This window comes from Budorcas taxicolor, chromosome 16 (genome assembly GCF_023091745.1).
Source record: "Budorcas taxicolor isolate Tak-1 chromosome 16, Takin1.1, whole genome shotgun sequence".
NCBI lineage: Eukaryota > Metazoa > Chordata > Mammalia > Artiodactyla > Bovidae > Budorcas > Budorcas taxicolor.
The window spans coordinates 72,360,416-72,381,903 of record NC_068925.1 but is presented as its reverse complement, the minus strand read 5'-3'; the positions used below and the strand labels follow the sequence as shown (position 1 = coordinate 72,381,903).

General features: G+C 38.4%; 1 protein-coding gene across 1 annotated transcript in view; it reads left to right on the top strand.

Moving 5' to 3' along the window:
- Positions 1–21,116, top strand: part of DTL (denticleless E3 ubiquitin protein ligase homolog) — a 49,808-nt gene extending 28,692 nt beyond the window's left edge. Inside the window, exons 11-15 of the mRNA XM_052654060.1 lie at positions 1,088–1,200; positions 6,981–7,070; positions 9,660–9,795; positions 18,388–19,220; positions 21,018–21,116. Coding sequence (XP_052510020.1) covers positions 1,088–1,200; positions 6,981–7,070; positions 9,660–9,795; positions 18,388–19,220; positions 21,018–21,116 — 1,271 coding nt within the window. The remainder of the gene's footprint in view (positions 1–1,087; positions 1,201–6,980; positions 7,071–9,659; positions 9,796–18,387; positions 19,221–21,017) is intronic.
- Positions 21,117–21,488: the final 372 nt, after the last annotated feature.

Genomic DNA, 21,488 nt, shown 5'->3' with positions numbered 1-21,488 from the left:
CTGCCCTCAATCTTTCCCAACATCAGGGTCTTTTCAGATGAGTCAGCTCTTCGCATCAGGTGGCCAAAATATTGGAATTTCAGCTTCAACATCAGTCCTTCCAATAATAATTGTTTTTCCCCCACTCCGTTAGAAGATTGCAGTGAAGTATTTTTTCCTTCCTGAACGTATCCTTAAATTCTCCAATGACCGAGATGTTTTTTTCTTTTATTTCCTAGTAGAGTTCTGATGCCTGAGGCCTCAGGTTTTGGTCTCCTTAGGATGGAATTAACATATCAAGCACATTATGCTAGATTGGATAGTACGAAGTCTAAACCTAACCTAGTTGGAGTATTTTACATATGAATATATAGTTTACCTCATTGGCCACTTCTACTCTTCAGCCTACTTAAAGTCAAGTTTAAAGGTTACCACATCTCAGATAAACTATCCATAAATCTTTACTCTCCTTTCACTGATTTTTACCTGTTCATACAACAAATGTTTGAAGACTTCCTCTGTTCAAAGCATTATAAAGTCTGAAGTGTAGTGAGGAAAGAAAAAGATACTTGTGGAATGTATCCTTAAGAGGTTTGAAGTTTAAGAGGAAGAAAGACCAGTGTTTAATGCAATGGAAAAACCTAGCCTGGGGTGGAAAGAGAGGGTCTAACAAAGGCATTTTTACTGAAGGACTGGACACTGGCTCTGTTCTTCCTTTAAGCATATTTTTTGTCACTTTCTTCTCAGTAGCCAACTCCACACCAAGTATTTGGGCTTAGATCATGGAGTGGGTTGCCATTTCCTTCTCCAGGGGATCTTCGTGACCCAGGGATCAAATTCAGGTCTCCTGCATTGTAGGCAGATGCTTTAACCTCTGAGCCACCAGGGAAGCCCTTAGATCACGAGATTGGATCTAATATAAAGCCTTTTCCTAGGATTTCCTTTCTTTTTCTGCCATTGTCCAGTTCTTTTTTAATTGCTGACTGACTTGACCATCTGCTTCATTAGTCAGTACATTAATAAAACTTATTAGGATATGTATACTGTCTGCATTTATTTGAAAACTGGAAATAAAAAGAAATAATTTGATTTTTTTTCCTTCTGGCAGTGGCTGTCTTCAACGGACATCAGAACTCTACCTTTTATGTTAAATCCAGTATTAGTCCAGATGACCAGTTTTTAGTCAGTGGCTCAAGTGATGAAGCTGCCTACATCTGGAAGGTAAGTTACCAAACTTTAGCCTTTCTATATCAGATGTTAAGTAAAAATTGCTTTTTGCCTCTTAACACAGCTGAAACTTCACCCTAACTGTGACAAAATATATCACAGTTTCATGGTACGCTTCTCAGAATCTAAATACAAATCCTCCAGCAGATTTACAGATTATGAGGAAGTTGAGAATTCAGAAGACTGAAAAGACTCTTAAATACTTTGTCCTGCTTCCTGGAAAAACATGCTGTACTGCCTTACTGCCCTAGGTTTTCAGACTCTCATAAAACTTTGTATTAGTTTGGTACAGTAACAGAGTACAGTATTTGAATCCTACACCCCAGTCACCCGTAGAACCTCGCACAAAACACTCATTCAAAAGTATTCATGTAATTGTATTTTTTACTCTCCTCTAAGTGGCTAGTTGTCAGGTTATTAAAACAGTTGTGGCTGCTTTGTCAGTTTTGTATTTCTTTAATAGCATTATATATTCATTTATTTATTTTACAGATTACTTGTTCCTGTTGTACAAATTTACAATTTTTTGTTTTTACATTTTAAATAGTGGTTCTAAAGCAGCTACTATAGGCTAAGAAGTTTAAAGCTATTCATTTGAAGTCAAGCAGAGAAAATTGAAATACAAGTAGCACTTGCTAACCAATGGGAAATGGCTCTTAGGAAATAATTAATTATAGAAATGTCTGAGTTCAAAGAAAAAGAGCATTAAGGTTTTCCTAGGGCTAGAAATCATTATCTTCTGGATTGACCTATAGTTTCATAAATGTCATAGACATTGGTGAAATAAATGATCAAAGTTTATTGATTTTAGCTTTTAGAATCATAGTGACTGAAACTTCATAGACCTGTAGGTTCAATATTATTAAATCCCTTTTCAGGAGACAATTGTGTCATCTTTAGTCCTGCCAACTTCTAGGAAGTCATATCTTTAATGCAGGACAAGGGTAGATCCTATCAGATATGAGGCATAATTCTTCAGCTTAATGTCAACTAGTCCTGGGGGAGGTACTAAAAAATGACTAAATGTAACACTACCTTCTCAAAAGCTTTAGTAACAATAAACTTGATGATCACAAGGTGGAGATATTGTTCTATCCAAGATGCTTTTTTGTTTACCTTGCCTCTTTTTCTTCACACACACCTACTGTATTTTTAAATGAAAATTTTCTTATAAAATATATACTTAAGACTCTCATGATAAGAGTTTTACATAACTTCCTGTCTATAAAATTCTTCTTACTTGAGCTTTAAACTTTATGTGACTAGCACTAGTGTTTCTGTTTCATAATCTGGTCTTGTGCTGCATATTTATTATCTTTTGGTTTTTCCTTCCCTCACTATCTTACCTACATTCTTTTTTCTGCTTTGGTTCCCAACTTAGCTAGAGGATTTTATTCCTACCAAGGTCAGTATCTTTTAAATTTTTTTTCTTAAAAATAAAACTGCAAACATACCAAAAAGCATAATAAAGGATTATGCACAAAACAACTTAGGCACTGATCGTATTTTAAAATCAGTTTTTTAGTTATATAGTTGTGTGAGTGTGTATGTATAGTTTATTGCCAATACTTTTGTTTGTTTTCTGGCTTTGTTTTCTTTTTTTTTTTTTTTTATTGACAGTTTCTAAAGTTCCTCTTAGCTCTGGTACAAAAGATTGCCTTTTTTTTTTTTTGGTTCCAGAAAATCTGGGTTGAGGGATGCTTCCTCTCCTTAAAGGCAAGGAGTAAAGATACTTGGCTGTTCATTAGTAACTCATTTTCAAACATCCAGTCAGTGAGTATCACACACATGGGTGACCCTTTCTGAATTCTAGGCTGGGTCACATGTTGGTGCTGAGTGATGTGGTTCAGACATGATGTTCTCCTGCCTGTCCACACATAACTCAGTGTGCAGGTTCTGATATTTGAGATCCTGGCAAACTTACTGCTCCTAAAATTGAATTTGCCTGGTGAGGTGGCTCAATTTTCCTTTTCCATGGTAAGAAAAGGGGTGGGATGTAGTGTGTAATTTAAAAACAGTTACACACAAGCTGAGTAGTCAGACAATTAGGTCAGAAGTCTCTCAGGTATAAGGGTTTTCCTATGCCAAAAAATCCCATGGGCGCAAGAAAATGGGGTGAAAGAATGGAGTTTTAGATCTCAGGGCAGAAGAGAATGAATGGCCCTCCAGTCCTAACTACTGCCCAGCAAAGAGGAGATGTAATTTAATTAGGCTTTCTGACACTGAGGCCCAAGAGTAAAAAGATTTAATATTATTTTTTCTTCTTATTTAATTTCCTACTCCTTGTCCTACCCTAACCGCTACCCCTTTCCCTGGTTCATTTCTGATAGAGCCACTGAATAGTATTGAAGTGGTTATAAATAAACTGATTTGGCACCATCATTCTACCGCTGACTGGCGAAACATTGAGCCTGACACTTTAGGAAGTGTAAATGATCTCATGGCAGAAATGAAGATTAGGTTTGGTCTCTAACTGGGCAGAGTAAGGAGGTTTTTTGAGGAAAGGTGCTGATCTTTTTTGCCTGTTCAAGTATACAAAATGTTTTATGAGGTCTGTACATTAGGGCCAGTTGCTTCTAAAGGTACCTTCATTGTTCTGAGAGTTTTAACTTAGGAATTTCTCCTGCCTTGAGTTAAGCCTTTATTCTGTAACAACTAAAATTTGTAAGAGAAGACAATTTTTTGTGTTTTGACCTTTCCCAGAATGCATAGATGTAAATGTCTCTTGGGCTTAATTAGTCTCCTCTTCCTATTTAAAAGTAGAGGGAGGTTTTCAAAAGTGAAATCATGTCATTATGATAATATTTTTATTATAATTATAATGAATATTATAGGGAAGTGACAATAAATAAAAACATTTGAAGAAGAATCAAAGATTTAAGTCACCTGATTTTCATTAGAAGAAATTAATCTTCTTTGGAGTAGTCACCAAATATACTTTACCATACTAGGATAGTCCTCAACTGTGAAAACACTTGTTACTGACTTTCATAAAAAGTTGTTGGACATAAGCTCTCATTCTAGCCTACAACATGCCCTTCCCTCCACTTTTTCTTTTAAAGTGAGGTAGAATTTGAATACTGTAAAATTCACCCATTGTAGTCATTTTAAGTGTACAGTTCAGTGATTTTTTTTTTTTTTGGTATAGTCACAGTATTGTGCAGCCATCCCATCTCATTCCCAGACATTTTTATCACTCCCAAAAGAAACCCCATAACCTTTGGAGTCACTCCATTCCTCCCTTCCCCCAACTTCTGGCAACCGCTAACCTGCATTCTGTCTCTGTAGATCTGCCTTTTCTGAACATTTCCTATAAATGGAATTATATATAGACATGATCTTTTATGTCTGGCTTTGCTTTCATAAAATCTATCCATTTGTTATATATATCAGTACTTCATTCCTCTTTATGGAGGGAATATTCCATTGGATGTTTAGACCTTATTTGTCTATTTATCAGTTGATGGACATTTAAACTTTTCCACTTTTTGGCTTTTTTTAAAAATTATTCATTTATTTATATATTTGACTGCATCCGGTCTTGGTTGCAGCATGCGGGATTGTTTGTTGCATCTCACAGATTTCTCTCCAGTGTGGTGTGTGGACTTGGTTGTCCTTCAGCATGTGGGATCTTAGCTCCCCCCCAAGGAGGAAACCGATGTCCCTTGCAGTGGAAGGTGGATTCTTAACCACTGGGCCACCAGGGAAGTCCCCACTTTTTTGGCTTTATGAACAGAGCTACTGTGAACATGCATGTAAAAAGTTGTGTTTGAATATGTCTTCAATTCTCCTGGGAGTGTATACCCAAGAGTAGAATTGCTGGGTCGTATGGTAACTAATTCTATGTTTTTAACTTTTTAGAAATCCTCCCCTCACTTTTAATGCTATGTAGGATACCTGGTTCATGGCAATCATTCAATAAATGCTGACTTTTATTGTTACTATTTTTATTCCTGCCTTATTTATCAAATTATAAAAAAATTTTTCCAACAGGTCTATCTTTTCTTCTGGGCTTTTGTTTTTTCTCTTAAATCCTATAGATAAATGCAGAAATGTACATACATTCTATTGGTGGACATTTTTTTTCTGGATATTTTTTAATCTTCCATATAGACACTCAGGTTCTCCTCGATATATGTAATGCCTAAGAAACTGAGGAAGGGACAGTATCATGAGATGATGAGCTAGAAGCAACAAGCAAGTAAATACATGGAATAAAATAATATGTTGTTACCCGGGAGCGTCAGAAGGACATAGGATTTCCTCTTTTAATTTGCTGTTACCCATCCTCCTTGGGTCTTGGGTAAAGAGAAACTTTATAGGCTGGGACCATTGAGAATTTCTGTGACTGTTGAGATCATTAGAGTCTATCTTGAAAGTCTTTTCTAAAATAGGCCGCCATGTGAGAGAATGAGTTCTGTGGGATTGTAGGAATAGGCAGCCAGAGAGATCCTTTTAGAGCTCGAAGAAAAGCCTCCTTTTCTGTTAAACTTTAATTAATCCAGCAGGGCAAATCAGATTCTGCTCTTTGTCTTCTTTGGCTCTTTGAATCATTACATATGTGCCATTTAACCCAGGAGAGGAGTAGGAATAATTGAGTTGGATACCTTATGAATCAGTATGTCGAATCTCTTAACTACAGTCTGAGGAGTCCATTAAGTTACTTAGTCATTGTTCCAAATATTCTTCCCAGAGTGCCACCTCCTTCTTCATACGAATGAGCAATGATTAAGAGTCTCAGGTAAATGAGAAGAGAATAATTTCTCTTTTTCAAACACTTATGCTAATAATAGCTACGTGAGTCTGTCTCTTTGTGTTGTGCTGATTAATGCCCATGGCCTCTGACAGGGATTGACAGCTCTTGAATGAGTCAGCTGTCAAACGCATATCACTAATAGCATCCAGTGAGGGGGAAAATACCATTCTTAGTCACCTGTGTAGTACTGCACAATGTGACCCTTCTTTTGTACATTAAAATGTGACAATACTTAACTTGAAAATTCAGTTTCTTTAAGCAAATCAACTGAAAATAAAATTTCAGAGAAATTTTTTTTCCAAAAAAATACCAAAGTGCCATGTAGAATATAGCTTTTCGCCCTTCAAAATGAAGGAGTATAACTTTGGGCTTTCTTAGAAGTCAGTTGAGTTCTTTTGGAAGAAAGACTATCCCCTTGTCCCAAGAGATCTGCTACCATTTCTCAAGTACCTTCAGGATTTAGTACGTGCAGTGTTCCTGGAAGTAGCTGACTAGAGACCTAAAATTTAGTCTAGGTTCCACTTGAAGTGTTATACCTAGCCGCTGAAACTCACCCTTTCAGTCTTGAATTTTAATCAAAATATGTATAACTAAGACAGAGGATGAGATGGCTGGATGGCATCACCGACTCAATGGACGTGAGTCTGAGTGAACTCCGGGAGTTGGTGATGGACAGGGAGGCCTGGTGTGCTGCGATTCATAGGGTCGCAAAGAGTCAGACACGACAGAGTGACTGAACTGAACCGAAGTAGTCCTGATTTGAAATAAGAGCTGTCCTGGTATCTTACCTCATACTATTTACTTATTTTGGCTGTTTTCCTTCTATTTTCTCAGATTAATGACAGAAATACTTTCATTGCCCATTGGGCCTCTCTTTCTGAGCTATAACTAGGTATGTCTAGGGATTTTTGGTAACAACTCTACAGCTGTCTAAAGTACAAGTATGGATAAATTTGCAGTTGCGGTCTGGAGACCTAACACTGCCCTGCTGACTTGTTTGTTTTTGATGGTGTGATAGGTCTCCATGCCCTGGCATCCTCCCACCGTGCTCCTGGGTCATTCTCAAGAGGTCACATCTGTGTGCTGGTGTCCATCAGACTTCACAAAGGTTTGTAAGTGAATCTCTGTAGCTGGTTTAAAAGATCACAGATTTGTAGATTTTCCCAACACAGACTTTTATGTTTAAATAAACACTTAAAGATCTAGAGGCCATCCAGGATCTATATCATCATTAATCACACATTCTGTTTTTTCCTGCTAAGTGTATTTCGTGGTTCTCTAGAGTCATTCCTTTCCTAAACATAGCATTTAAGTTTTTAACGTTAGTAAAATTTCACCTTAAAATTAAGGTGAAAAGAAAGTCTAAAGTGAAGAAAACTAGTGTTTCTGACTTTGTATATATTATTAATGTGTGTTAAAAGTAACATCTTGACTGTTCTTCACAGACCAGTTTGGGTTCGCACATGCCTGAAAAATGCTTACTGTGAAGTCTTAAAATGTTTGGCTATCTGTGACTAAACTATGGAAGAAGTAACTCTAAACTGTTATAGACACTCTGAAAAGAAGAAAATATACTCACTTTAAAATAATTTTTTAATAGTGATACTGTAAACAACTTTTTAAAGCCTGAAAGGCAAAAATCCCGGAAACGATAAATTCCACATATATATAGGGGTTTCATATAATAGTGGCCCCAGTTCCACTCACTCTCCCAGCCCCCCACCTTTGGTCTCTGGGTTATTTTGGATTTACCGGAAATGTTCCTTCTGTGGAGAGCTCCATTTCATCTATTATGTGTTAAAGGTTTGTGGCCTATTGTGCCTATCTGTTTTTCTATCTTGTAGAATCTTCTCATGGTCTTATCTACTCAGGACATCCCTGCTGGCTTTCAAGTACTACTGTGGATTTGCTTTTATTTCTGTATCCCTGTATAGCCATTTCTGTGATGAGCTCATGATAGACCTTTTTTTTTTACTCATTGCTTTAATCACCAATAATTACATCCCGGTGACATTTTCCCTCTAAGTTTCCATGTGATTTCCAGTGAAATATCTGCTTTTAATGAGGAATTTTATATCTTCAGAGAACTTGAAGATGAATTTTTTTCAAATTACTCAGTTAATCACGTCGTTTTTCTCCATCCATTGTATATTGTCCTTATCTCTATGCACAGGAAAGACTCAAAGTAGGAGCAGGGCTGTTTTCCCATATTCATTTAACAACCACCTTTTCAAAAGGGTCTTTAAAATAATTTTGTCCCTACCCTAGAATTAGGAATATAAAATACCCACTTTAAAGAAAAAAGGTTTAGACTTTGAAAAAACTTGGATTTAAATTCTAGCTCTGAGCTGAGAGAACGGGATAGTTAGGCAGTTAGGGAAGGTCACGTGCAAACTGCTATATTCAAAATGGATAACCAGCAAGGACCTACTGTATAGCACATGGAACTCTGTTCATTGTTATGTGCCAGGCTGGTTGGGAAGGGAGTTTGGGGGAGAATGGATACATGTATACATATGACTGAGTCCTTTCACTGTTCACCTGAAACTGTCACAACATAGTTAATCGGCCATACCCCAGTACAAGATAAAAAGTTTAAAGTTTGAAAAATAAATAAATTCTAGCTCTGCCACTGAATTGTGGTGACCTTGGGCAAATAACTCTATTCTTGTTTTGTAGATGAGGTTATTTGAGTGTCAGGCTTTTATATAATGAGAATTAAATAAGATAATGTTAATTTTAGGACACTCAGACTTAATAGTTGCTCTGTAAGTAACAACTAGATAATAGACTATAGAACAACTGGGAATCCCAGGCATCTCTTTGAGCGGTTAAATATGTGTGTCTTCTTTTGGCTTCCCAGTAAGGAAAGGAAAAAGCTGCCAGCCTCTTGGGGGCCAAGACTTAAGAGAACGTGTGTTCTTTTTTTCTCTCTCTTTAGTTACTGAAATAGAGAAATTATATAAACAAATGCTAGGGAACAGCTCTGGTACCAGTGGCCATTTGCCACAAGCTCTTCAAGCCGGACTTTCTCTGCCATAAAAGGCTTGGGACCAAGATCAGGAACGGTCAGATATTTTTAAAGGGGCAAAGGTTATTTTTAACTTCTTTCAGGCTAGTGAACTTGTTGTTTTCCCAGATTGCTCCTTTACCTATCTGAAAAAGAATCTTAGGAAATGGTTTCAATCTACTTGTCACAGCATACTAGAGTCATGGGCTAAGTCAGATCTTGGGAGTGATCCCATTACTTGGAATAAGCCAGAACTTGAAGAATTCTGAAGAAAGTCATGTGAATTGAATGTCAGTGACATAACACTAATCGATCACATAAGAGAAAAGCAATGTCTTAATTATGTGTGTTTTGTAGTTATACGGAAGGTGATAATGATTTGCCCAACTTCTTGAAAATAAGATGAAATGAACCTGGTTTTATAGTAGAGCTTTAGGTTAGCTGAGAAATCACTGGTTACAAAAGTCATAACCACAGAGTGTCTATAAAGAAGAAACTAAAGGATCCACTTCTTTGGAAATCTGAAATGATTTCTGAAAGCAATGAAAGTATCTGACCTTTTAGGTAGCATTTTCTATATCAGACAGAATAATTCTCTAGTCATGAGCCCTTAAAGACATGTCTGCTTTCCACTTTGTTGTGAATCTTTGATTGAAAGTTACTAACTCCCTTTCTGCTTCTCTGTAGATTGCTACTTGCTCTGATGACAATACGCTGAAAGTCTGGCGCTTGAACAGAGATTTAGAGGAGAAATCAGGAGGAGATAAACTCTCCATAGTGGGATGGGCCTCTCAGAAGAAGAGAGAGGCGAAAGCCGACTTTGGTAAGGATCCCATGCATTTTTCTAAGGTTTTTTATGTTTTTGTTGATTTAGTTCTGCAGTACAGAATGATGAGCTAGATTTGATCTTATTTTAGTATGATTTTGAAGGAAAGCACCATCTTACTGACATTTTTTTTAATATATATTTTCTGAACACTGTTTATTATCTACACAAGGCATTGGAATACACCGGTAGATTTATTTCTTTAAATATTTGTTGAACATCTACTGTGTGCTAAGCACTATTCTGATTTGCTGTGGATTCTGCAGTAATCAAAAGAATCAAGAATCAGAAATGAAGCTTACATATTAGTTTGAGTCAGTAAACAAGTTAAAGAAATAAAATTTGCTTGTTAGGTAGTAATACGTGGATTAGGGAAAAAGGAAAGAAGGAATGGGAGAATAACAGCATGCTGTTAAAATTTTAAATTGGGTGCCTACAGAAACCTCAAGGAAGAGGTGCTTGAGAACAGGAAGTGAAGTAGCAAGTCATGGGGGTGTTTTTGAGAATGTTTCTGGCAGACAAAACAGCAAATGCAAACCCCCTGAAGCAGGAGCAGACCTGGCGTGTTTTGTGTTCCTCAAAGAGGCTGATGTAGCTGTAATCCCTGTGGCTAAAGCAGGCAGAAGAGAGGACAGGAAATAGTAGTGGAAAATAAGGTTCTTGCTTTTATTTTGATAGACAAAAAACTATTGGAGGGCTTTGAATAGAGAAGTATATGATCTGACTTTTCTTGGTCATTCTAAATTCTGCGTTGAAAATAAATTGTAAGGGGATCAGGGTAAAACTGGAAGTTAATTTAAAAACTTACTGAAGTAACCTAGGAAACAGTGGTGGTGACTTGGACCAAAGAGGTAGCAGATGATACAATTTTTAAAAGTCTTCAAATTCCAGATATATTAACATGATGGGTTCAACAGAAGGTTCTGTGGGATCAGATGTGGGATATGAGGGAGAGTTATCAAGGATAACATCAGAGTTCTTGGTTTGAGAAGCTAGGATGGAGTAACCATTAACCTCTATAGGAATCACTGCAGGAAGAGCAGTTTGAGGGAGGGAACAACTGGATATGTTGTTTGATATGATTATTAAATATCTAAATGGAGATGTCAAAGAGGCGGTTAGATATTTGATTCTGCAGTTCAGGGCTAGAGTTGTAAATTTGGGATTTATTATCATATAGGTAAAAGGTAGCTATATGTGGAAAAGAGAATAAGTCTGGGGTCTGAGCCTTGGAGCATCCTAACATAAGTTGGGGGAGGTGAAGCAGCAAGTACAACCAGAGAAGTAAGGAAAAAACAGAATATTGTATAAAGTAAGTAAAGGGAAGAGGGATGAATTTGGTTGAATGTGTTTGGCATGCCAAGTAAGATGAGGGCTAAAAACCGACCTTTGGATTTGGCAGTACAGGGGTTATTTAGCAACCTTGCTGAGGGCAGTTTTTGGTGGCGTGTCAGTGGCCTGGTTAGTGTTGTTCAGGAGGATGGGAAGAGAGGAGGCTCTTTCAAGGAATCTTGCTAGAAAGCAAAGGAGGGAAATGAAGTGGTAGTTAGAGGACGAAGCAATGTTGAAGTTTGTTTTTAGTGAGAATATAGCATTTTGTATCTGATTAGAAGATCCTGTAGTCCAGGAGAAAACTGATGCAGGGAAATTTGCTGGAGCAATTTCCTTGAGTGAGGGGATGATCTCAAATATATGGGGTATGGATTGTTCATCCATAGTGATGAGAAGGCAGAAATACAGGCATGGTGAAGGTAGATGGATAAGTGGGAGGGTCAGAACTTGTGGAAGTTTTCGTTTTCGTTTTCTTGGTGACATTGGAATCAGGATCATCAACTGAGAATAAGGATTAGAGGAAGAGGTGATAGAGATTTGAGGAGAGAAAAGAAAGTCTGAAACAGTCACATAGAGAATAGAAGAGCAAATGGATCAGGGAAATACGATTGTTGAGTGAAGAATCTACCTGAGGCCAGCACTCTTTCGCTGAAAATGAGCAGTCGGTATGGTTGTGTGTCTGCTGCACAGGTACAGGCAGACTGTAGGTGGAAAAGCTGGTTTTAATCAGGGATGTGGTTTAAATCCACAAGTATGATGAAGTGAGTGGAGGGCCAAGGGAGTTGAGGATAAATATACTATCAGAGTTAAACTGGGTGAGGAAGGAAGTGTGGATATAATTGGGCTGAGGGTAGAAGTGGTAGGGTCAGTGAACTGAGGGGCCCCTGGGCATGAAGAGCTGATGGCACTGGAGTGCTGAAGAGAACTGGGAAAATAGGTGGTGGTTGAAATTGAGATAGTGGAGGATTTTAGTAATAATGGAGGCTCTGGTAATAAGGCCAAGGAATAAGTGAGTGAAAGGACAAGTTTATTGTAGAAGAAGAAGGTCAAGAAAATGAGAAACCAGGATATTGAAAAGATTATGAATGTGGATTTTGTAGTAACTGAACTGACGGGTAGAGTTAAAGAGAGTGACAGGGAATCGAGAACAAAACTCTAAGCACTGAGCCAGTCAAAGGGGATATCAGTAGATAGTCATAAGTTTGAAATTCAAGCTTCAAACTTCTGTCAGCCGTCAAGGCCTGAGGTAATGAGGATTTGAGGGTGAGAGTATATGCTCATTTTTCTACTGACTGACTTGTTCAGTCTCTTATAAGATATCTCAAGCGTGACTAAACTCCAGAGGAGTCTTTCACTCTAAGTCTACTTCTATGAAGTGTTTAGTTTGGGTTTCTGCTTTATTTAAAAAAAAATTTTTTTTAAAGTATTGATACTTTAACAAGTCAACTAACTCTACAGGGCTAAATAAGGTAAATAGCATTCTCTAGATACCCTACCATAGTTCCCTTTTCCCAGGGTGACAACTTCAAATCTTTTAACTAATATTTTGATACTTATTTCCGTATCTCTAAGTAATATCTGTGCATTTCTATCTCTTAGGGGATTTTTTGTTGTTGCTTCAGCATTATCTATTGACATCTTACTCTGTGAGATGAGCACTTAGCTCTTTCCTATGTCCCCATGATTACCAAACCTCTGCACACTCAACATTCCCCTAGCTTCCCAACATAGGGTCATAATTTTGGTTAGATCAAGAGTTATTATTATTACTATCATTGTATTTTCTATTCAGAATTTAGCTATGTGGTAAATAGTTGTTTCTTTTTATTTCCTATACTTTTTTTTCCCCCTTGAGACTTAAAAAAAAAAGTCAAGATATATTCGCATACCACAAATTCACCTGTTTATACAGTCCAGTGTTCTTCAGTATATTCAGAGTTGGGCAGTCAACATAATCTAATTCTAGTCTATTTTCAACACCCAAAATAAGGGTTCCAGTGTCTCCATAACCTTGCCAACACTTGTTATTTCTTTTTTTAAATTATAGCCATCTTACTGAGTGTGCAGTGGTATCCCACTGTGGTTTTGATTTGTACTGATATTTTCATGATGGTTTATGATGTTGAATATCTTTTCATGTGCCTATTGGCGATTTGTAAATTTTCTTCAGAAAAGTGCCTATGCAAATAAATCCTTTGCCCATATTTTAATTGGGTAATTTGTCTATTGTTTTTATTGTTGAGTTTTATATATTCTGGATATATCTCCCTTGTCATATAATGATTTATAAATATTTTCTGTTATTCTGTAGGTTGTTTTTTCATTTTCTTGATGATGTCCTTTGACACACAAAATGTTCTGATTTTGATGAAGACCTGTTTATCTGTTTTTTTCCTTTTGTAATTTGTGCTTTTGATGTTGTATCTAAGAAATCATTGCCTAATCCAAACTCACAGAGATTTATGTCTGTATTTTCTTGTAGGAGTGTTGTAGTTTTGGGGCTACTGTTGATTTTGCGTTTATTTTTGTGTATAGTATGAGATAGGTAAGGGTCCAAATTCTTTGGCATGTGGATAGCCCACATTCTCAGTATTATTTTTCAAAGAGACTATTCTTTACCCCATTGCATTTTTTCAGCACTCTTGTCAAAAATTAATTGACTATAAGAGTCAGGGTTCATTTCTGGAGTCTCAATTCCATTCCATTGATCTATAAGTCTGTCCTTATGCTGTTACCACATTGTCTCGATGACTGTCCCTTGCAGTAGGTTTTAAAAATCAGAAAGTCTGAGCCCTCCAGTTGTCTTTTAAATTTTAAGATTGTTTGGACTATTCTGGGTCTCACATTTCTGTACAAACTTTAGGACCAGCTTGTCAATTTCTGCAGAAATAATCAGCTGGAATTCTGTTAGGGATTGCATTGAACCTATAGATCAGTTTTGGGAATATTGCCATCTTAATAGTATTTTCTTCTGATTCATGAACATAGGATGTCTTTCTGCTGCCTTGTCTTTAATTTTGCTTCCTAATTTTGAAAAAAATAAAAGAATTATATAAGGAAAAAGTCATCAGCCTCCCCAACACTCATACACAATTTTAGTTAACGTTTTGCTCAATTTTAGATTTTACCCCTTTATCCATAGAGATTTTTTTATTAACAGAGTATGCTATGTATACATTTGGATTTCTTGAAGATTTTTTCACTAAACATGATATTCTAAACACTTTCCTTGTTATCTTTTTAGCAAAACATTTAAATGTTCCATAGTTTACCTAGTTCTTCTCTTGTAGTTAAACGTTTTATTTCCAGTGTTTTGTGGGGCGTGGGGGGGAATGGTTTTTTCTAAATTTAGGGTCTTCATTTCCCATTAAAATAGATTCCCAGAGGTGAAATCTCTGTGTTAATGACTATAAACATTTTTGAGGAAAAATATGTTGTCTTTTAACTAGGTATTTCTAGGTATTAATTATTCTTAGTTTTGGAAACTAAGTCACAAAAAAGTTATATATGTTGACCAAATTTATACCATATTAATAACATTTAGCCATTATTAAGAATTAGCATAGTTGTTCTAAAGACCTATTTGTATTATCTCATTTATTAGTAATTCCCCAAACAACCAAACCTGAAGCTCAAGGAACTTAGATTTGCTTAAAGTCACACAGCTGTGTTCAGACCCTTGCAGTCTGATTCTAAAGCTCATGCCTGGAGTACTGCCTCCTTTAGAACCCAGCACAAGAGTTTAGGTGAAGACTGGTCCAGGAATTAGACCTAGATTTCTGTTTCTGGGTAATGCTAGAGTTAACTCTGAAGAGCAAGAGAGCAGCAACTTGACACAGGGACCAAAGGCTGGTGCACTGGCCATTCAGCCCTTTAAGCCAATTCCCAGCAACAGATTGGCTGTTGCTAATCACACTGCCATTTTGAAAATTATGTTCCTCTGCTTGCCCGAGCTTCTAATTGCCACCCCAACCCTTCACTGCTGTCCTGGATTCCCTGTCTTCTCTTTTGGCCCTTTTTAACTTATTAACTGGCAAGCTTTAAATTGCAACACACAGCCCCATTCCCTTCTGTCCTACTTTTCCCAGTCAGCACCTGCTCCATTACTTACTATTGTTTCATCGTTTCAGCCAGAGATCTCAGCACTGTCAGGCCAAGGCGTTCTCTATCCTGTCTGTGCATCAGAAGCACTTGTGGAGCTTTTAAACAATTTGTATGCCTCCAGAAATTGTTCAGTAGGCCTAGAGTAGAGACCAAGTACCTGTATTATAAAGCTCCAAATGAGTCCAATATGCAGCCAGACTGAGAACCTCTGGTCTAGGTATCACTGAGTGAAAAGATGATTATCTTAAAAAGAGGGAAATGTTAGCTGTTCTATTTCAAGTGCTTGCTGTAGACTTGTAAGTCAAACACAGTACTTACAGAATCTGTTCTTTGATGGTTGGAACTTGACCCTCATCCCTGTCAGCAGTAATGAAATTTAACAAGCATTGTTTAATAATTCCTTGCTAGGAACTACAGTGGCACTAGACCTAAAAATGAGTAAATCATTATCACTTGCCCTCTGGATGCTCCTAGTCTAATCCAGGAGGCAGCTACAAAAACTATAGTATATTGTAACCATTTCACCCAGCTACGTAAACAAAAGGCTTTGAGAACTTGCTTCCTGTGGGAGAGGAGGAAAGAAGTTTGTGAAATCTTCACAAAGGAGTTAATAACACTGTCATCAGAGCCTGGAAACATGAGCGTTTTTGCCTGGAAAAGAAGGGGTAGACTTGGTGAGAAAACCACGTGAGCAGCAAGATGTGACAGTGCACACAGCTTGTTCAGGAAGCTGTGCGTCGTCTCCTGTAACAGGATCCTCAGCGGGCAGAGCCCGTGATCAGACTGCGAAGGTAGGCTGAGTCCAGATGGCAAATTAAAAAAAGAAGCTCCAAATGGACTGGTGATTAGTAAACTCTGTAATTCCTCAAAGGGACCTACTTCCATGAAGCTTTTAGGGCAGTGGCCCAGTCTGTGCCACCATGTCATCAGATACCATGCAGCACTTAGGGTCCATAGGAGTTGGGGATGCATTTAGGAGATGAGGGCTTCCCTGGTGGCTCAGAGGGTAAAGCATCTGCCCGTGATGTGGAAGACCCAGGTTCGATCCCTGGGTCGGGAAGATCCCCTGGAGAAGGAAATGGCAACCCACTCCAGTATTCTTGCCTGGAGAATCCCATGGACAGAGGAGCCTGGTGGGGCTACAGTCCATGGGGTCGCAAAGAGTCAGACATGATTGAGCGACTACACTTACTTAGGAGATGAAGCACTAAAGGCATCTGTGTTTTAAGTCTAAAGGTCAATGTAGTGACTCATATACAGCTGTTAAAAAGATTGTATTGCATCTAAGTGTACTTCTATGAAGAGGTGTAAAGAGAAGAAGATAGGATGTTCAGAGGAGAGAAAATTGCAGAATGTGTGTGTGTGTGGCCTTTTTTTAAGTGTGATATACATATACTTTTGTGAATGCTAGTAGGTACATAGAAAATAGTGGAATACACAGCAGCATGAGTGAAATGAGATGGTTGAAAAGAGGACCTTTTACTTGTTACCTTATTCCCCCCGTAGCTGTTCAGAGGAGGAAGGAAAGAAAAAGAGAAGAAAATTGGACGATAACATCCTGAAGAGGATACAGCTTTTCACATGTCAGATTTTCCATTGGCCTTTAGTAGACACTTCAGATTTCTGCCACTGAAGTGTCAGAAACATATATTTGGTTTGTCCCTGGCCCAACTTTTCCTTCTCCCTGAATCCTGCCTTAGAATCTGCATGTTGTAAGACCCATGGTATTTTAGGACTTCTGCCCTAAACATACTCTTCAGCTCAATTTAATGGAACTGATAACTGTAGGGGCTGTGCATTGACTATGGACCTGCAGTGAGGAGTTTTCTCCGGAAGTAGTAACAGTACTCAGGCTCTAGAACATGAGTGTGAGAGCTATCACCAAACGCTGCATGGACTGGTCCTAATCATTAACTCCCCTTCTATAGCTTAGTACAATGACATGGGGCTTTCCAGTGATGATCTTTGTTGAAGAAGCAGTATCACTTTGTCTCTAAACATACCGTTGATGAGAAAAGTTTAGACAAAAGTCAGTTTGTAGAACTTCTCGGTCTCAAGGATAGGCTGTTTGAGTAGGGAAAAGCAGAAGGTAAAATGTACAGGAAAACTAACTGACCAGAGTTAGGACTTGTATTTGTTTGCATATAAATACAATGAAGTAGTTAACGGAATTGAACATCAGAGTTGTAGTACTGGGTAACTGAGAAATAAATGCCTTTTCCTTGTTATTTGAAGACTGGAACCCTTTTTCAGAAATCTGGAAAGCTCAGGAGGGTGAGAAAACATCATGTCTGTTGGGTCCTCAGGAGGAAGAAACACGAGCTTTATGAGAGTTTGCCTGAAGTACTGGTCCTGGCCTAGAGACAAGGGGCAGGACAGGTGGAGCGGAGTGCTCCCCACAGTGTGATTGGTTTTGCATCACATTTTGGAAACGTTCTTTGCCATTCTTTGCTTGTGGAAAATCATAAATTGTATATTAAGGAGGAAGGCACATGAGGCCTGATAACCTTAACAAGTAATTGATGGGATTACTTTTTGTGGAGATTCAAAGCTATCTCCATTTAACAGATGTGGAAACTGAGGCCGAAGAGGTGAATGGTTGTACCCAGGTGACCTAGTAAGCGATTGTGCTGGACTGGAGACCTGTGCTCTCCTGACGTGTGGTGCCTCTGGCCCAGCATTGCTTAGAAGCATCACAGAAATACTAAGAGCAGCACTACTTAACAACCCTGATGTCTTACTGTTACCTTAGAATACTTCGTAGCTGTTAAAAATGGTACAGATCTGTGTTACTGTGGGAAATGTTCATGATACATTAAGAAGCAGATTACTAAGTATCTTGTACATCATGGTCCCATATGCATAAGTATAAAAAATTGTTCACCTGGATGCTTTAAAATTTTTCTTTTCCTGTATTTTCTAGACTTTTACAAGCATATGTTTTACAACAGGGTGTCTTAGGGGCTGACAGTTAGGAAATGGGAAGAAAAATGCTAAAAAGGGTCTGGGAAGAATCGAATGATTTATGTGATCCACACTGGGAAATCAGCCCCTGGATGATTTAGTTAGCTATCGGTATAATTTTCTTTGATGAGAACCCTGGGATATTCTGTAGCTTTCACCTCTGATTTTGTGACCTCTTTGGTTTCTCAGTGGCAGTGCCCAGCAGCCAGAGCACTCCGGCCAAAGCACCCAGAGCAAAGAGCAGCCCGTGCACCTCCTCCCCGTCGTCGGCAGCCTGTGCTCCGAGCTGCGCCGGGGACCTGCCCCTCGCTTCAAATACGCCCACCTTCTCTCTTAAGACCCCTCCTGCCAAGGCCCGGTCTCCCATCAGCAGAAGAGGCTCTGTGTCCTCTGTCTCTCCCAAGCCACCCTCATCTTTCAAAATGTCCATTAGAAACTGGATGACCCGAACGGCTTCCTTATCACCACCCGTCACTCCACCTGCTTCTGAAACCAAGATAACGTCTCCCAGAAAAGCCCTCATACCTGTGAGCCTGAAATCATCCCAGGCAGTGGCTTGCTCTGAGTCTAGAAACAGAGTAAAGAGGAGGCTAGACTCCAGTTGTCTGGAGAATGTGAAACAAAAGTGTGTAAAGAGTTGCAGCTGTGTGACTGAACTTGATGACCCCGTTGAAAAGCTTCATTTGGATCTGTGCTGCCTTGCTGGTACCCAGGAAGATCTTGGGAAAGACTCGCTAGGTCCTACCAAACCAAGCAAGATTGAAGGAGCTAGTATGAGTGTCTCCGAGCCTCCTTCTCCTGCCAGTCCTTATGCTTCAGAAGGCTGTGGAACGCTACCTCTTCCTTTGGGATCTTGTGGAGAAGGCTCTGAAGTGGTAGGCAAAGAGAATAGCTCCCCAGAGAATAAAAACTGGTTGTTGGCCATGGCAGCCAAACGGAAGGCGGAGAATTCATCTCCACGAAGTCCATCATCCCAGACCCCCAATCCCAGGAGACAGAGCGGAAAGACCTCTCCAGGCCCGGTAAGTTGGCAGCGATAGAAAATGCATTTCCTAACCTGGCCAGGGCAGGCACAAATGCCTTCTCAGAAGTCAGAATGCTTTTTTATTTTTAAGTAAATCTTTTTATTCCTAGGATCACCAGGTTTAGTACATAAAAATATAGGACAAATATTGCATGGGACATATTTATACTAAAAATTTTCATACTGCAATGTTATTTGTTTGAATTTCAAATGTAACTGCATGTGTCCTGTATTTTCTTTGGCAATCCTATTTACTCCAATTAAAATCCCTTCTGTCAAAGTCCACACCCCTCAGCCCCTTTGCCCAGTTCTTCAAAGCCTTCTTCATCCTCTAGGATATCAGTTCAAAAATAACTTCCTTCTTTGTTTGACATTATTCCCTCCCACAACCCCTTGCTTTTTAAGTTTGCCTCACCACCCCTCAGCTCCTGCAACCTCTTTTTATAGATTTCCCTCCCCTTTTTATAGAGAAAGCTATAATTCATGGACAAGTTGCCAACATCCACAAATAGATTTTCAGTTTGTAATTACAGCTTATGATTATTTAAAATAAAGCAAAATTAAGATACTTACAAAGCAGTTTTAAGTGCAGAATCCTAGAGTTACATGATTTTTTCCAGTCTTTGAGGATCATCTTGCTCACACTGGTATTTTTGGCAACTCACCTGTATCTCCCTTTTTTTAAACATTCATCTTAATTTTACCCATCTTTTCATTAAATTTAGATAATTTCAAAAACAGATATTGCTGGCAGAAATAGCTTTGTGAACCTTGAAAAGCAAGTGACTCATAATGATGGAGGCAGAAGTAGCTGTGAGCATTGGGTGAGCTGCGGGCACCAGTCAAAGAGAATAGATAGCTTCTGCCGCTCAGGTTGCAAGTTAAGGATGGAGGCAGTTTAAGGAAGTTTCTCCCGTAGCTCTTTCTGTGTTAGGGAGAAGGTGGAAGAATGAAACCTGATCCAGGTAAGATCTGCCCTTATAAAGGGCAGTACTTAAACCTTAGGCCAGTACTAATTTAACAAATGTTCATAACCCCTTCCTACTGTCAATAAGCCTATCCCCTAATTTTAGGAAAGATAAACTAGAAATATTTTAAAGATTACTTCAAACACAAACTCCAAGGCCTTGCCATAGAGTATAAAGGGGGAAAAAAGGCTGTAAGGAGTCTTCTCTCAAAATTCGCACTGTAGGTAATCTTTGCCCCTAGCCAAAATTCCTGTTTTTTTCAAGGGAGCTGGTCTGAGTTATGTGTTAGCAGGAAAACAATTTCAATAAAAAATTATTTTCATGAATGTGTACATCTTAAGGGCATTTTAAAAAATAGTCTTCTTATCTAAGATATTTCTGGCTTTATAATTTCAATCTTTTGAAGCTAAAGTTTCTTTAAAACATTTTTTGTCTTTATGTACAGGTTAATAAAGACTTCTGAAAAGGGTAGTATCTGCCATTTGAAATACCCATCTCGTTTGTAAATTTGGAAGGCTTATTTACTCATTTATTTCAAAGAGGATGGTAATTGTAACCTCTTTGGTTCCTATTACGAGGCTTAACTGGTACATATTTTCCATTCACATGAAAAATCTTTTCCTTTCACGCATGCTGCCTTCAATTTTTCTATGTTTGGTACAAATCAACCAAAAGAGACATTGCCATCAAGTAATTGAGACTGAAATCTGGCTACATAAGCAAATTTCCAGGCATCCTAACTTAAAATACCCATAATGATAACCTGCTGAGGTAATAGCTGAACTTTATCGTAGAAAATCTCTAAAATCTGAACTTTCTTCTTCTAGGTCACCATTACTCCCAGCTCCATGCGGAAAATCTGTACATATTTCCATAGAAAGTCCCAAGATGACTTCTGTAGTCCAGAACAGTCAACAGAATTATAGATTCTCATCTGAGTGAGTTAACTGAAGCTTGGCTCATTAAAACAAGATAAAAAATTCGAGAGGGACTAATTCTGGTTTTAAGAAAGCTACCTACCATTGTTTCATTTTTAGTGACAATCGTTTGGAAAAGTTTTACCTAGTCTGGTTCTGCTACCATAGTGTATGTGCAGCTTCCTCAGAGTGAACACTTTGTTTAAATTTCATGAAGTTTGCCACTCTGTAACATTTTGAGTGAGTAGTCTTTTAAATGACACGTCTTCTGTACAATAGTGACATCCCAGTTTGTAGAGGCGAAAAAAAAAAACAAGCCTTGTCTCTTCCTGCTCTGAGACCTGTGCACAGCTGAAAGCCTCCGCAGGCCACAGCAGGAGG